This window comes from Hydractinia symbiolongicarpus, chromosome 6, assembly GCF_029227915.1.
Source record: "Hydractinia symbiolongicarpus strain clone_291-10 chromosome 6, HSymV2.1, whole genome shotgun sequence".
In the NCBI taxonomy this organism is placed as follows: Eukaryota; Metazoa; Cnidaria; class Hydrozoa; order Anthoathecata; family Hydractiniidae; genus Hydractinia; species Hydractinia symbiolongicarpus.
The window spans coordinates 30491844-30508996 of record NC_079880.1 but is presented as its reverse complement, the minus strand read 5'-3'; the positions used below and the strand labels follow the sequence as shown (position 1 = coordinate 30508996).

The following is a 17153-nucleotide window of genomic DNA, read 5'->3' as shown; positions in this document are numbered from 1 at the left end:
GGAAACTTACAACCATACAATATTATGTTAATTATGTGTTTTGTTTGTAAAGTAGATGTATTCTTTGGACAAGTAAAATTGACTTGGACCTCAATTATGCTTTTAACATTTTGAAAAATTATATATACCTTTACGTTGTGCTTGTCTTGAACAATCTTTTAAATATGCGAACACACTTATATACTAAAATCTGAAATTTGGTAATGTAATCCAGGTCCAAAGTTATTAAATGCACCAAGCATTTTATCAAACATTCTTTAAAAGTCATAAACCTTTTTCACAAGCCAAAACCTGTGTTAAGAAACTGCAAAATAATTCTTACATGAGAAAGTGAAGAAAGTTTCCTTAATTTTTGCTTAAACTTACTTTATATTCCACAGTCAAATTGCTGGTCACCCTGACTTTACATAAGGCAGACAATTAATTTCTTACTTTTAAGCCAATGATGTTATAATTATCTTCTGTATAATGTTTTAGGCTCATAACACTGGCACATGTGACAATCCACCTCAACAAAGGTTTGTCTCTCATACAATTATCTTTTTGAGTTAAAGAATTTATTGTGCAATTAAAAATCAAGCTAGAACATGATATTTGTAGAAATAACCAGTTTGGAGGTAAGACGACACCTGACTAATACTCTGCGTTAAGTAGGCTTCAAAGAAATATTTGAAAAACTCTCTTTTGCAATATATATTATGCCTGGCGTTGTTGTAGTTGGTTCATGTAGGTTTTTGAGTTGTACTTGTGCTCACCTCTTCTTGTCTTTGCTGGCGTTTTGGAAACAGCATTGTAACTTTTGCTTCGGTTTTAGTGAGTTGAAAGAAAGGACAGCGAATTGTGATTCTGTGGAAAAATGGCCCCTTACTCCTGCTGGTGAGTACGATACTGGTGGCTGCAGTATATTTTCAGCTTCTTTACACACTAGGTTTTACTGATGTGTTCATATGTGATGTTTTAGCTTCGATGAAATTGTACAAAGATCGACTGACTACCTTCGAACAAGCTGAAATCTTAGATTACACTGAGGTCTGGTACCTAGGTGTGGATTCTAAGAAGATTGAAGGTGTTCCTGGTGCACCAATGAATAATGGTCAGTTTAAATTCGTAGCTTTAACTCAAGCGTAAATTACCACCCCTTTTTGCACTTAGGTTACTAAGAGAATGAGGTACCAACAGTAAATGATAGAATAATTTTTAATTTGTTGTTGTTGTTGTTGTTTAGTGTGGTCATCGTACCATTTTGTTTGCATTTATTCTTTTCGAAAGCTTTTCTCTCTTTAGGTTATGATGACGAAAACGGTAGCTACATCCGAGTGTTAAAAGATCACATTTCTTATCGTTATGAAGTGGTCGACCTCGTCGGTAAAGGTTCTTTCGGTCAAGTCATTAAAGCGTACGACCACAAGCTGAAAGAATATGTGGCCATTAAAATTATTCGAAATAAAAAGAGGTAACGCGAATAGTGTTTTATACTACCGTAGTTGAACAATTCGCGCATTTAAATATATATGCCAGTGCTCTCAACGTTCAAGACAATGTTCTAAATATTAAAAATTTATAAACATTCGTTCCATTGGTTGAGAATAGAGGAAAAATTAGTTATGTCATCAGTTAAATCATGCAGGATGGAATTTGACGTTTTCCTTTCGTATTATTCAAGTTAATAGGACTGTACACCAATTAAGTTCCAAAAAAATTTCAGACATATTATACCGTATGTTTCTATTCTATCGTGTCTTCAACTGGGTGGTTCGTTGGCGGGTAGTGTGTAGCTGTAATGTTATGTTGGCGGGTAGTGTGTAGCTGTAATGTTATATGCCTCTTGTCTCAACCTTACTTTTGTTATGGAGTGACGAAGTGCTTCCTGTTCTATATGCGACGATATACTAACTCACGAGAGAAAATTAACTGACGTTAGCTTTTAGTGAAAACCAAGCCTAAGGGAAGAAGGTTATATCCAGTCCTTACTTTTTCCTTTACTTTTAAAATAATCAATAAAATTTTTCCTTTTTCTATATGTGCAAACAGTTTTATATTGAAGCAACTTATTTTAAAACAGTCTAATTTCTGCATCCAGTTTTTTGATATTTATACAACGTATTTCAGAACAATTTCTGCATTGCTTTATTTAGATTCCACCACCAGGCGTTGGTGGAGGTCAAAATACTAGACTCTCTCCGTCGCAAGGTAAGAAGCTTATAATATTAAAGATGATCTTGTTTTCAGGTTGTGTAACATTTTAAAGTAGTAACGCGTGCAACAAATTAAAAACGCTTTTTTTAATTTAGGATCGTGAGAAGGGGCATAACATAATCCATATGAAAGATTATTTTTATTTTAGGTTTGTGAACACCCCTTTGTTTGTTTTTGTTTTCTGCTGTTGTGTTTTCTTGTTTTTTTGATACCAATAAATCATTCACCCTCATTTTGCGAGCTCCATAGTTTTTTTTTCAACAAAATTGCAGGTTTAAAAAACAGGCGAGGTTTTTGATTTTTTCTTTAATTCGCCAATATTTACACGCGCGAAAAATGTTTTTGTATGTCATGTCTATGTTCTTGGAAAATACAGCTAAGAATTCATTGGATTTTTTAAAATAAGTACCTGCTATAAATGTACCAATTACCGGAAATGATCGTTTTCCATAAGGGTATATTTTCGTAGCAGTATTAACAACATTATTAAAACACGATACGATTTTTTTTACGATGCAGTTTTTGCTAAAACAAGCAATAGTGCATATATGGGAATGGTAATCCAAACAACGCTAATGGCACCACATGAAATCTAAAAGACGCCAAAACCTGATAAAAAAAGAAGAACTTCTCTTTAATATTCGCGTGTTTTGTATCCCTGGTTTTTCTATCCATCTCCTAACCTTTTAAACTCTTTGGTAATTTGTGTTTTCGTTCTTTTCGTGTAGGAATCACTTATGCATTTCTTTCGAGTTGTTAGGGTATGCACATTTTATAATTTTGTGTTCTTTATTTTTTGGTTTAATATGCTGGTATGTGCTTAGAAATTACAAAATTTTTTGTTTTTTAGAATGAATTTATACGAACTAATAAAAAAGAATAACTTTCAAGGGTTTAGTTTGACGTTGATTAGAAGGTAATATTTTGATGTTGTTTTTTGTGTGTGTGTGTGTTTTTTTTCCAATTTTTTTAAACCACTTACATGTACAACGAAAAAAATATTACAAAGTATTAAATTATCATGAAAAAGAAGTGAATTTAGAATCCTTTTTTCTTTATTTTAGGTTTGCCATATCAATACTACAATGTCTTCGGTTGTTGCACAAATGTAAAATTATCCATTGCGATTTGAAACCGGAGAATATACTGCTGAAACAAAGAGGCACGACCGCCATCAAGGTAATCGACTTCGGATCAAGCTGTTACGAACACCAGAAAGGTATGTTTGTGTTTTATTGCATCTTGTTCTCTTTAACCTTCTTGTGTTATTATTATTATTATTATTGAATCCTGTTTATAATATCTCTTATGTTTAGTATATACTTACATACAGAGTCGTTTTTACAGATCTCCAGAAGTTATCCTAGGTAAGTGTAGCTTGTCATAAGTTTAAAATGCGTCATGTATGTTGCAATGAAACGCTATTAAAGATTATAATATTTTAAAACAAGGCGTCCTGTTCTATGCCACATTATTTTCATTTTAACGGTACAGTGTGCGTTCAGAACGTTAAGTGAAATTCTTGATCGTAAAGCTTGAATTTTTTTACGAAGAAACGAGGAGCTTGTTAATTTTTTTCCACATAAATATCTTCGCGAAGTATAAAAAAAATGTTATGTCTTTTTTCTTTAGGTATTTCATACTGCACAGCTATCGATATCTGGTCATTGGGGTGTATTCTAGCAGAGCTATACACTGGCTATCCGTTATTTCCTGGCGAGAATGAAGTGGAGCAATTGGCTTGCGTGATGGAGGTGAATATACATAAACGTCTAATCGTAGATCTCGTTTTATCTGTTGATTCAGACGCAAGTGATTTTGATAATCAGCTTTGAACTAAATTAAAATTGTTTATTTTAATTTAGTTCATTTTAACTGTTGTTGCGTAAGTTTGACCGTGAAACAACAAAACAGCAATAAGAGCCGCCATTAAATGGGCTGCATATAAAACACCACAAAAATAGATACTGAAGTAAACTAGGGATGTTGTTTATTTTTTGATCAAATTGTATGTTTACAGATTTGAATACAATTTTAGTTATTTTACGCAGCAGCAATTAATGAACGTAACCTCATGTCTTATATGTTTTGTTGTTAGATATTTGGTCTCCCACCAATAGATCTCATCGAAAAAGCACAGCGAAGGAGGCTATTTTTCGGTACGGAAATTTGTTTTATAATGTCGAAGAACAAGAGCAGCAATAGGCTGTTTTTATTTTCCAGTCAGGTGTTTTATTTCTTCTATCTCACTTGTTCTATTTTTTGGACAACGGATTTCAAGTGCTGTTTTGTATGTTAACTTTTGCATTGCAAACATTGAGTATCGTAACATTACCTACAGTTTCATGTTACTTGAAAGCTTTTTCATAATTTCGAAGAAATGAGAAGTAGTTTGATCGCTCTTGTTGAACATAATTTAGATCGTTCCCTGTTTTCTTGCATGGCTGTGTTTTTGATTTCAGTTTCAGAATGCTCTGTCAGGAATTTTCAAATATTGTCAGGAAAATTTCAAGAATTTTAGACTTATTTAAGTTCAACTATTATAATTTAAGGTAATGCCAAGGATTCAATTTCATATCTGTTAGCAGTAATTTTATTACAATATGTCCGATCAATGCTTGCATCAAAGTACACATTTTTTAGGCTATTCCTTACAGACCTTAAGCATGGAATGCCAGGAATTTTAGTGAAAAAGTGTCAGGAATTTTTAGAAAATAATGAGTTAATATTGAGTGAATGAGTAATATTGAGTCTTATAGAACAGAGACTTGTACCCACGAATTAAACCCTCGCATCTTGTCCCTGTGGAGTACAAGTCATTGATCTAGTTATTTTTTTTATAGATTCGAAAGGTCAACCTCGAAGTACCACAAATTCTAAGGGGAAAAGAAGAAGACCTCTCTCCAAAAATTTGAGCACATCACTCAAAACTAACGACCCACTTTTTCTCGATTTCATACGGTGTTGCTTAGAGTAAGTTAAAGAAATACTTCTTTATGTCATTTGTTTTACACTTGTAACTGTCTTTCCATTGCCATGTAGCTTTTGATTTTTGATTTTTTTGAAACCTTTCTTAGCGTAAAGGTATTTTGAACGTTGTTTTTTTAGGTGGGATCCATCTAAAAGAATAACTCCTGATGAAGCTATGCATCATTCTTGGATAACTGAGGTAACTATTTTGGCTTGCTAAACCAGCGTATCATTTGTTTTGCTAACTTCCACATAATAAGAAAGTGTATGCTACCTTGCCAACTTAAATTATGGCTGCCCCATGGGACGAAAACTTAAGTAGGAGACGAAAATTCGAGGTGACAATTAGCACAGATGAAACATCTCGAAAATTCTATTTTTTCAAGCCGCTACAAGAGAAAATTGACCCTTTATTCTACCTAAAAAAAACTTTTTGCGAGAAAGCATTTTTGTGAATATTGTGCATTTAATTTTTTTTCTCGCGCATAAAAGTAATTTTAGCTCCTGGGTAAAATTATAACATCTAGCATTTTCTTTGATTGGTAATGCTGTAATAACTCTTCAAACATCACTTCTTGAACTTTTCGTGGCATTTTGGCATTTCCCCCAACAACCGAGTTCAACCTGTCATTTCTTAGCTAACTGAAAATTTTAGCCTTTTTTGTATATCCATACCAAAACGCTAAAACAGCCAAAATTATCTTTAAAATTGTTTCAATAAAACGGAGGCAATATATACTACTATCTACACTTTACTCAATCGTAATGTCTTATGTTTTACAGGGAAAACAGAATTCAAAACGGACATCAACAACACGAAAGCAAATCGATGAAAGTCCGGTTCCAACCACAGATAAACATTCGGGTTCAAACCCAGATTCATACCGGACATATTTTGTTACTCAGTCAAAAAGGAAGCCTGTGTACCACGCTCAGTTACAGTATTCGCATTATTCGGACCTCTCGATGCATTCCGGTGCATACTTCTGCAACAAAGAAAACAAAAACGGAAAAGAACGGCATCAGCCTAGTGAACCTAAAAACGACAAGTTTCTGCCTTCGTTAAAATAGTTAGGCTGTGTAGATATCGCGATTGCAACAAAGATTAAAAGCCACGGCTACGTTAGATGAGTTGAAATTGCCGTATCGGCATTGAAAACCTTTTACGAGATATTACTAGATTTGCGACATGCGAAGTTAAGACTACATCAATTCCGTTGTCTCGATTCGTCTACGGTGAACATTTCTCTCTGGTAGAGAAAACCTTAGTTTTAATAATAGTTTATAGTTAGAGCATAGATAACGCATCCTGCGCACAAACAAATTGACTATGTACACCCTTCATCGTGGCCACGTTTAAAAGCTATGTTATTATTAAAAGTTCTTCCGTGAACACGTAGAGTTAAACGTTTCGCAAACAAACACCAAAACGAGGCACTTTAAGTAAGTTTACCTAAAATGCTGACATCGTACATTCGCACAAAGTATTGATTATTTCAACTGAACTACCCTGAACGCATTAATGTAGACCAAACTTTAATAGTTTGAAATAAAAAAATCTGCCCAGACACTGCGCGTGCGCATGCTATAAATTCATGTCGCAGCACTTTGTTATTTTATTTCGTAGTAGAAAATAAGTTTTATTTATTTGTCACGTTTTAAAAGTAAAATACTTTTTTATTACACCGTAATATTTTTTGTAAATTTTTGTTATTTTTATTTTTTATACCTCGTTTTATTTTAAATTACCTAAATGACTTTATAAATAATTATAATGTATTATTATTATTATTATGATCAATGCTGATATGGAGATAGACTAATCGCTCGTTCTCTCTTCATTTGTTAAAACGTTAACAACGTTAATGTTACAGCGTCCCACGTTGGACACCAATTCGAAGATTTTGTTTTTGCGTGAGCAAATTTTCGCGCGAAGTTAATAAACCGTATCATTATCCTGCTAATTTTTCGTAAATTTTACAAAAAAAAAATTACATGCCACTTTTTTTCTCAATTGTTTACTATTTTTTGCTTTTCAGTGGTTTCAATCGATTCACGGGATTTAACTTTACTAAATAGCGACAGAAAATGAATTCTCTTCTGCTTGTCAAAAATAAAGTTTTGTGGTCTTTTAGACTCGCCACTTGGTGCGGCTGATTAAAGGGGACCCCTTGAAGAAAGCCTTATTATGATGTAACAAAAAACCAGCATTGTGGGACAATCTGGCATGGAATACAACATAACGCATTACATTACACAATCTTATTTTAAAATATTAGTAATGTAAGATTCTGTACAATTTTAAAGAAAACTACGTCTTCTACTTGAGGTGGTGGTGGAGGATTTTAAACCATTAAAATGATTGGTGTCGTATACGCGTCTAACTGTGCAATGACGCCGTTACAAAGAACTGCAATATAATAAAAAATTGTTTTTATTTTTGTGACAAGCCATACCGTAAACTATTACTTTTACCTCCCTCTGTTGGAAACCCCCCACCTATGAATCCAGGGTAATCAAAAAAGTGTGGCTTGTACTCACTACTTTCTTCGACTAACCTAAACTGAGGTTTTCTTAAGCCGGCTGTGGCACCAGCCTCGTCCCCAGGGGCTCTTAACTTTTTGAACATTAGCCGTCAAAGCGGCTTTGACACTGTGGTTACATAAAATGGCAAGTAAGGTGAAAGCTCACAAGAGTGTATTCATAGGTTTTTATATTTAAATGTGCCTATGTAAATAAGACTTGGCTGAACTTTTCGTTACTAAGATAAGTCTGAGAAATTTAATAAAAATATGAGTTCCAGTTTGTAAAAAAAAACCTAGATGCAACGATTTAGTTCATCTTTTCATAATGAATTTCGGGTAGTTAAAACTCTTATTATAAGCAAATAAAAATTTAATTTCCATCCCAAATTGAAAAAATTGCAGTTGGTATTGGGAAAATCAACCGAACACAAGTAAAAATAAGTTTTTCGAAAAACCCAGAAGTTAAAAACAAATTTGATAAATAGGAGTTTAAAGTTGAAATGATTATTAGTCTTCAAAATTAAAAAGGGTGTCAAAGAAAACTATCCTCTCAAAACTACCAAGCCGTATGTCTTCCTATGTTGGTTTGATATTTTTACGTTTTTAACAAGATATATTAACTGGTGTAAATTACCCAACTGACAGGGCCTCGTGATCGGCGTAAAAATTAAATGTGTGGCCAAATTTAACTCAGGAGCTTACAGTGGTGTATGATTATGTTTTTTAAAATCCGTCCCTTGTATGTTCAATCTCGTCCCCAGGGCATATTGTATCTTTTCCGACCTCGGGACGGCGAAACGAACACGTCCAGCCAGATAATAAAAAAGACAACAGGCGCTGGGAACAAGGTTGTCCCTGTTGTCTCTTGCCGGGAAAAGTTACGTCCTCTCCGTTTTATGACATATGCGTGGGTCCTTGTAATAAACATTAACCGACCCTTGCAAGTTATACGGAGTTGTCTACTAAACCCAGTGTCACGCTATTCAAAGCTGTTCTTCAATACATGAATCTTTTTTATATAGAATATATATTTTATTTTATCTTTTAAACAGCATTAATGCTGGTTAGTTATTTTCGAATGTAGTAAACAGTGCATTTCGGTTATACACCTACTTTGTAAAGTTATAAAAAACATAGATTTAGTTTTTGTCGAGTGGCTAACCATGTGAATATGTTGCAACGCATGATGTAAACAAGAAATATGGCGGCCAGAGAACAAGCGTAAATATCGCTTCAATTCCTCTTAATCACTTTGTACATGCAGCCAAGACCAGAAGACAGTTCTTGTGTGAATGGTGAAAAAGAGATTTAAGTTTTCTGTGTTAGGACTATTATAAAGTTTATTGAAATTTATTTTTCAAGAGACCTTTTTGTGCAATTTTTCATTATATTATTTTTATATTATATATCAGTCAGGGATAACCGCAAAATAGGCTATAATAGTCTAATTAGTCTACGATAGCCTACTTAGGCGATTTATCACTCCTAATTAGGCTATCAACATGGTTTTTGCTGCCTATCGCTGTTCTGTTGCATAATTGGAATGATTATATTAGCTAAAAACATTCTATAGAACCCCCTTTTGATGGTCCAAATATATTTTTCTTTATTATTTGCGCTGTCTATAGCCTATTTTGCGGTTATCCCTGACTGTATATTTATTATATTTCATTATGTTTATTACATATTTATAGCTAGAATTGCAATGTTTATAAAAGTTCTGTGTATGCGCACGCATCTTTACAGGCAATAGAAAAGGCCTACATAAAGAAAATTGACTATTTCCTTTAATTTTTAGATTTAGGGAATAAACAAGAGCTTGAATTGGTTTTTACTAACTATAATTTTTACCGTGTCTGCATGACTGGCAGCCGGCCGATGATATTTGAAATACTAAATGGCCAGCAGTTAAAAAAATTACATAATTTATGTGCCGGTCATTGTTATCCTATATACTAAATAGCCGGCAGTTTAAGATGTATGTGTTTTATGACGAGGGTGTCGATAAGCCACATACGCCGTAAAAAGTGCAGCATTTTCGGGCAAGTTTGGCATTTTTTTAAAAAATCAAGTATTCACCCGAAAAAACCTGCATAGGCCCGAACAGTGCCCCCCAAAAAAATGACACTAAATATGATTTAAAAAAACTATAAAAATTAAAATAAACTTCCTATGTGGCAGCGAAGTTCTTAGAAGAACTGTTTTTGTTGGTTTTTGAAAAGGTTTACTTTATAAATAACTTGTATATAAACTTTATTAACTCCTTCTTCACAACCATCGCCCACATGGTTTGTTACAAGGAATTGCATTTTGGGAATGTTTCGGGTGAGTTCGGGCAAGTGTGGGCGGTTTCGGGGGACAATTGCCAATTTTATTTGAAAAGTCGCCCAAACTCACTCGTATATATGCGGCGTTTGCGGCTTATCGGCACCCTCTTGTTTTATGTGCCAATCATTAATGTTATAGATACTAAGTAGCCGGCAGTTGAAAATGGGCCAGTCATTAATTTCCTCAATTTATTTTTTTACTATATCGTTGGTGAATAATTTTCATGTAATTAAAAAGGCAACATTTTGTGCTATATTGTTTCTTGCTACCTACTTCCAAAGTTTGTGACAATGTATTTTATTCACATTTAAGTATTTTCAACGCAAGGTTTTGTTGAGACAATAAACGAAACGAAAATATGGGAATTAAGTTTGTTTTTCCGTTTATCAATTTCATATAAAAATTACTTTTCAGAGTATTTCTTTCTACATACTTAAATAAACAGAATTTTATGTAGCTATAACTTAAAGCTAACTTAATTTTTTCAGAAGTTTGACTGTAATATTTAGCTAACTGCAGTAAAATATTTTTAAGTTGACTTGAGTGGAAAGAAATCATTCTTCATAAAACAACAAATTTTTGGCTGGTTAAAAATTGCATGTTTTCATAAATTTTTATGCTGAATTCAATTTTTTTTTTTTTTTTGTTGAAAATTATCAATTTTGAGCATGTAACCCTAATGGTCCGTCCGCACATCTGTTATCTAGCTACATATACTGCTTTGTTTTTATTATCTTAATAGAAACTGTAAAGCTATGTGTTTTATCTCTTACAGAAAAAAATACATACAAATTAGTATATTAATATGGCTGCAAAAGTAGAACCTTCAAATACAAATAACACTTCAACATGCCCTTGGGCTAAGAAAAAAACAGCAGAGGTCCGTGCCTTTACTGATGTTATGGATGAAGAATTTGCACAGCAGCTTCAAAATGAAAATTTAAATGAAACTAGCCAACCTTTTGTGGAAGCTGTGGAGGAGTTTGTATCTAAAGGTTTGAATATTGTTGTGGTTATTTGCACTAATACACAATTTTAAAATTAGGATACATCTTTAAATTTTTCATTGTGGTGGGGAAAGTTGGACTTTGAACCCCCATTTTCAGTAGTAGCATGCAAATTTTGTCAAGGAGAAAGCAAAAAAGCTGGAATATAAGCTTGTTATAATTTATAAATAACTTTTTCAAAAAAGCTATGGAAAAAGCATTGCATAGATTATTTTAAAATTTTTTATAATCAATTTGCTATTTAAATTACCAACTGTTCTTTTTACATTTTTTTTGAGAGTGGGATTCCTATGAAAAAATCTGTTATATATATCAGGGGCTGATCCAGAAATTTATTTTGGGCGTTGATGGCACTGCAGAAAAAAAAACTTTTAGGGCAACAAAAATACATGGCTTTAGCATATTGTTTTCTTTTTTAGTATAGAACATAGTTTCTTCATGAAAAAATATCTTCTCTGTGATTAAAGATATAAAAAAATATAATATGAGATAAATATCCCAAAAATAAGAAATAATGCAATTCTGAAGCATTTTAAATTATGTGTTTCTAAGCTGGGTACCCAAATTAGATGTCCCCAAAATCGGTATACCAATGTCCTAATTGACTTGAATCAACCCTTATTTATATAAAACTTTCCTCCCATGACAAACTGATTTTTATCTATATCAAAAAACTTTCAATGTCATAATGTTTTTTGGATTAAACAAACATGCTACAGGTAGTTTTTAGGTTTACCTTGTTAGCCATACTCTGCAGGAGTAACTTCAATTAATTGCCTGATTTAGTATGTTCCCAGGAACAAATTTGAAAAAGTTCAGAAGTGTCTTTCTCTTTGAGCACCATTTTTAGTTAATTGCTGTAGATTCTTAGCTCCGACCATTGAAACAAGTGTACATCATCCAATCGGTCAATTATCATCTGTATATACTTGCTATTTTTCTTGTTAGAAACGTCATCCAATGAAGCCACTACAAATGATCTTCTATTAGCGCAAATGTTGCAACTTGAATTTGACAGGGAGAATGATGAATTTGTAAAAAAGCTTGAAACAAACTATAATGGTACTAGTAAAGGTAAGAATAAAGAAATTCATGTTTATGTCTGCTTATTATTTTATATATATATATATATAATTTTTGGGGGGAGAGGGTGAGAACATTTTGCTCTTATTTCTTTTTGTCAACAAATGAAAATGTTTCCTCATAGTTCTAATTTTACTGTGCATTATTAAGAAATCAGTTTTTGTTTTTTTGGTTTACCTATTGTCGAAGGTTGTGTTTTATTTAAATCCTCACTCTTAAATCACTTTAAAGCTTGATTTGAATTAGGGATTTAATGGAAATTAATAAACATATGCACTGCAAATATATACACTAATTATAGATAGTGTTGAAAATGAAGACTTGTGACGTAGACCTTGTGCATAAAAATTTAGTGAAATAATATTACCACGGTGGTGACCACATGAAAATATATAAGATACTTTATACCGCTACATATCCACTGATAAATAATGAGTATATTACCAAAAAAAATAAATATTGTAACTATGTTATTTTGAGTTTTTAGTGTCCATGTCATTTAAGAATTTTCGCACCCTTCACCCATATGATATTGAGGATGTAGATGACACTGATGATGACAGCCAGGAAGAGGAGGAGGATGGTGAGACACTACTTTTGATTGAAATGAAAATAATGCTTACATGCATTGTTTGAAAAGAAACTTTTATCCATTTAGATGAAATACCAGTTCCAAGTGGGAAGACAAATTCTGCTTCTGAAATTATCACTAAACACAATAGTTTAATCTCAGAAAGAAAGAATGCAAAATATGTAGAATCGGTGAGAGCTGATTGAGTTAATAATTTAAAACAGCAAATGTTACCGAATGTAGTTTAATTCCCCTTAATGTTTGTCCCGTTTTTATTATAATGCCCTGTGTCTTGTGCACGCAATTTGTTATTCTGCATATCCATCAAGTTTTAATGTGGATATTTTTGAAGGCTGATTCCTGTTAAGTAATTTTTTGGTTGGTAGCATATCCATTTTTGTATAAAAGCCAATCAACAAACCCCAATCACTGTTGATTTTTTATTCAAGTTATCAATGATACTCTAAATTTTCACCAGATGTATAATAATAGTTTTCCAACATTTCCCCAACTTTCACACTATAATCTTTTGCACATCCACATGTAAAAAAAGAAGATTTCGCACCCCTTGATTCCTGCATAGTATTCAAGTTATTTTACCAAAAAATATCAGAATTAAGTGCGACATTGTTATTAATACAGTCATAATGTGTACTCATATTTTTTCTTTGTAGTTCCCTCTAAATTTTGCATCTGGAGATGTTGGCAAAAAAGATATTCGCCTGCCAAACCATGTGTACAACAAGTTGAAGACTCACTCGATGAAAGAAGAGAGAAACAATATGCGACTACACGAGAAACAAGAACATGCTACACATGTAAGTAGCAACCGATGCCATAGTAGCATAGCATCTTTAGAATTATACCCTAAAATAAAAGTAGTCAGGGTGAAAATTGGAAAAAGTGCGGGAAATTAATTGCTAAATCTGTTTTTAAGTCTTTTTTTTCAGTCATCGGCTTATGAAGTTTGTTTACGTTTTTTTTTTGTTTTGTTTTTAATCAGATCACTTCTACAGAAAAGGGCAAAACTAAACTGCTGAGAACCTCTTATAATTACTTTTTGAAAAGGAGTGGCCACCAAGTAGATCATGTAGCTGTTTGGCTTAACGTTGTCGTATCCTTTGAATGAAATTAACATCTCTTTGTTGACTAGGAAAAAGCCCTTGATGAGAATACGCGACTGCTTATATATAAAATGGTAAACAGTGGTGTGTTGCAGTCAATTAATGGAATCGTAAGCACTGGAAAAGAAGCTGTTGTAATTCACGCCGACGGAGGAGAGTAAGTGATGGAATGTATTAAGTGTGGTACATTAAAAAAAATTATCGACTTTGCAGCCGTAATAACTAAAGAATATGGTTTTCATTTTTAGTTTGAGATAGCGGAAGAATCGTGAGAGTTGAAGCCTAATTTTTCTTTCGGATGCTACGATGTCAATTTTTAGTGTGTGTTTTTTTTACATAATTCAGCTATTTCCTTGTTGTTCTACGGCTTTAGCGGGCAGAACTTTAAAATGGGCTTCTTTTTTTGTCGTTGTTTTTACTACTGAGACTAGTGAATAATATCGCGCTTACAGCCTAGTGCGGAACATTTAGGAGACTTTTAGGGAGATATGTTTTTTATTAATTAGGATGGAAGAAAAACCGCTATCAAAAGAGTGCGCTCTCAAAGTTTTTAAGACAACACTGAGTGAATTTAAAACTCGTGAAAAATACATCAAGGATGATCACAGATTTCGCGACAGATTCGCCAAACAGAATCCCAGGAAAATTATAAAGCTGTGGGCCGAAAAAGAATTTCGAAATTTAAATAGGTATATATTTAATTTCTGTTTTTTCTTGTTTCAGCTGCCCTTGTTTTTCAGGGGAGGGTTACCCCTTTTTTTTAATATTTCATTTCTGGAGTAAAGTCTAATTTTAACTCGACTTTTTTTCGTCAAAAGACCGTGTTTTAATATAGCAAAATTTTCTTAATGAACCGTAAGAAAATCCGAAGTTAATAAGAAATGTTCGATTTTTCAGAATGAAGGATGCAGGTCTCAATTGTCCGCACGTTGAACTGTTAAGAAAACATATTCTCGTCATGTCTTTTATCGGTGAAAATCGAGTTCCTGCTCAAAAACTAAAAGACGCACGACTCTCTAAAGAGCAGTTTAATAACGCATATGAACAGTGTATACAGGTTGGTATCTAGTTTTGTTGTTGTTACTGTTGTTGTTCTTGTTGTTGTCACGTGATCTATTCTATTTATTTAGACCATGAAAACGTTATACGAAAAATGCAATCTCATTCATGCTGACCTCAGCGAATATAACATCTTGTGGCACGACTCAAAATGTTTCTTCATTGATGTCAGTCAGTCTATAGAACCTGTCCATCCACAAGCATACCATTTCTTACTGCGAGACTGTCGTAATATTATTAACTTCTTCAATAAAGTCGGAGTAGCTGAGGTTATGAAGGAAGACGAACTATTTGCTTACGTGTGCGGTAAACAACTTGAAATTACAAATCTTGATGAAATCGAAAACGAGGTTAGTTGTCGTCTTCGTACTTTTTTTTTGCTTTGTCAGACTAAAGTAGTTTTGACAACCTTGATTATTCATCATTCTCTAGAGTTATCTAGTTTTAAGTTATCTACTTATTATTTTCGAATTACTCCCCTCTCCATAATTTTATACGTGTTATTTCAGGGTCGTTTTATTATCCGCCCTGATAGTACCTTGAGATTCCCGTTTGTGTGTGTGCCCTCAAGGAAGTTGAAATTAGGAAAAGCTGAAAAAAAATTGAAAACACCTTAAAAATAGAAAAAAAAAGAACAGCTAACAAACACCCTGCTTTTTTGTTTTTTGTTTGTTTTTTGTTTGTTTCTTTGTTTTTGGTGTTTAATTGTCCTTCTTTTTTTCTTTAGTGTCAGCTACAATTCGAGAAAAACGAGGAATTGTTAACGTACGGTATCGACTCGAAGAATTATCCCTTCAACTATCATTTTGAACAATCGAAACAAAATATAAGGGAGAATACTGATACTTCGTAGTGCTTTGATTACTATTCATATTATTAATTTTAATAAAATAATCGAGCATCACGTCTTCCCAGAAGCCGCGTGAATATCACAGAAGCAAATTTAAAAATGAAAATTCGTTTAGTACTGCGATCTTCACCGTTTTTTATTATATTAGTCTAAGAAATGTATCTTTATATTTATATGGTTGTAATTGAAGATGAGATGCTTTCGTTTTATGATCTCGAATTGCCCTGTATAATAATGTTGAAATTATGCAATCATTCGCAAGATATGATTAGATCAATGGGTAATTTGTGTGAGTAATGGGTAAAGTTCGATGCAGCAAATACTATTATAGGATATTCCAATGCCAAGCTGTCCCAATCTGCACAGCCGACATAGGACTTAAGATCTGAGGTTATTTAGTCAGATCCAAATGTGTCTTAAAATGTGCTTATTGCTGCTGGTGTTGGTATGAGTATTTTTTTTCTCTGTGGGCTCTATCGCGAATTTTATCGGTAAAAAAAGTCGGCAAAAATAAAAGTAATTTTTACCAATCACTTTTTGCTAACTAATTTCAAGATTGAAAATGACAACGAATGTTGGAATTTTCATTGCTTTTTTTTCCAATAAAAAACTCCAAGGGGAAGACAATGAAAACTGTATAAATTAGTCAATTTCGAAATTTACTTTTTTATTTAAACCTTTTTTCTGCTTTGTTTCTCGACTTTTTACTCCGTTCTCTTCTTTGGCATCTCTTTTTTATCTGCTATGCTCACTTGAAACGTTATTTAGAAAGAAGATAAGCGCAGAGAAATATACAAGGCTGTTTTCGTGTTCTCTTTATTTGAGACGGAGACGTGACTTATTGCTGAGTTTTACAAAACTGTAGCTGCAGAGAGATAGGAAAATGCCGATGTTAGGACAGACCCCGTTGGCACTTTACCATTCCACGTCAAATTATAGGCCATCCACGTCAAATCAACGATAGAAGAGTCTATAAAATCCGTTAGCACCTACGAATGTCCGGATCCGCCCCAACCCCCCGACCCCCCGCCGTGTCCCCTCCCCATGGGTCCCCCTACCCACCCTCATCTGTCGTGCCTTATAATTTATAGTGTTATGTGTGTCTATCTTTACCAGAAACAAGTAAAGATGATTGCAACATTGCAAGGTTTAGCGCCACATAATGTCATAACTGAAGAATTGATTTTGATGATTATTTCGAGATTGTTTGAGACCATTTGATCTGACAAAGGCATCACCCTTGAAACTATAATCCTTTAATTCATCACAAAGTCTTGCGGGCAACCATGTCTTATATTTATTTCCCATTCTATCTTGAACCTCCGCATACATAGTTTTTTCAGAAAGAGCACCAGGTCTTGATATTTCCATCTCTTTCACATATTTAACAAGGTAAATATCGTTTTTAGGAAGCTCTCTCCACTTTATGATTGGAGTAAC

General features: G+C 33.4%; 2 protein-coding genes across 2 annotated transcripts in view; both read left to right on the top strand.

Moving 5' to 3' along the window:
- The window catches only part of LOC130648081 (dual specificity tyrosine-phosphorylation-regulated kinase 4-like), a 70047-nt gene extending 63058 nt beyond the window's left edge, over positions 1-6989 (top strand). Inside the window, exons 9-23 of the mRNA XM_057454102.1 lie at positions 478-518; positions 815-876; positions 962-1093; positions 1285-1453; positions 2136-2190; positions 2292-2344; positions 2925-2957; positions 3047-3112; positions 3261-3415; positions 3513-3563; positions 3829-3950; positions 4295-4355; positions 5040-5169; positions 5305-5365; positions 5950-6989. Of these exons, the coding sequence (XP_057310085.1) occupies positions 478-518; positions 815-876; positions 962-1093; positions 1285-1453; positions 2136-2190; positions 2292-2344; positions 2925-2957; positions 3047-3112; positions 3261-3415; positions 3513-3563; positions 3829-3950; positions 4295-4355; positions 5040-5169; positions 5305-5365; positions 5950-6237 (1479 nt within the window). The 3' untranslated portion in view covers positions 6238-6989. The remainder of the gene's footprint in view (positions 1-477; positions 519-814; positions 877-961; positions 1094-1284; positions 1454-2135; positions 2191-2291; positions 2345-2924; positions 2958-3046; positions 3113-3260; positions 3416-3512; positions 3564-3828; positions 3951-4294; positions 4356-5039; positions 5170-5304; positions 5366-5949) is intronic.
- Positions 6990-10266: 3277 nt separating this feature from the next.
- On the top strand, positions 10267-15922 carry LOC130648077 (serine/threonine-protein kinase RIO3-like). The gene is made up of 10 exons (XM_057454095.1): positions 10267-11014; positions 11975-12100; positions 12597-12692; positions 12768-12871; positions 13355-13498; positions 13834-13961; positions 14311-14493; positions 14702-14861; positions 14935-15213; positions 15591-15922. Exons 1-10 carry the CDS (start codon positions 10825-10827, stop codon positions 15714-15716), a joined length of 1536 nt encoding a protein of 511 aa, XP_057310078.1. The 5' UTR covers positions 10267-10824; the 3' UTR covers positions 15717-15922.
- The last annotated feature ends 1231 nt before the right edge of the window (positions 15923-17153 follow it).

Bases quoted from the DNA above. Each gene is read 5' to 3' on its own strand.
- LOC130648077 (XM_057454095.1), top strand. From the start codon at position 10,825: ATGGCTGCAAAAGTAGAACCTTCAAATACAAATAACACTTCAACATGC. The intron at 13,499-13,833 runs GTAAGTAGCAAC...TTTGTTGACTAG, and splicing joins AACAAGAACATGCTACACAT to GAAAAAGCCCTTGATGAGAA. The intron at 14,862-14,934 runs GTTGGTATCTAG...CTATTTATTTAG, and splicing joins CATATGAACAGTGTATACAG to ACCATGAAAACGTTATACGA.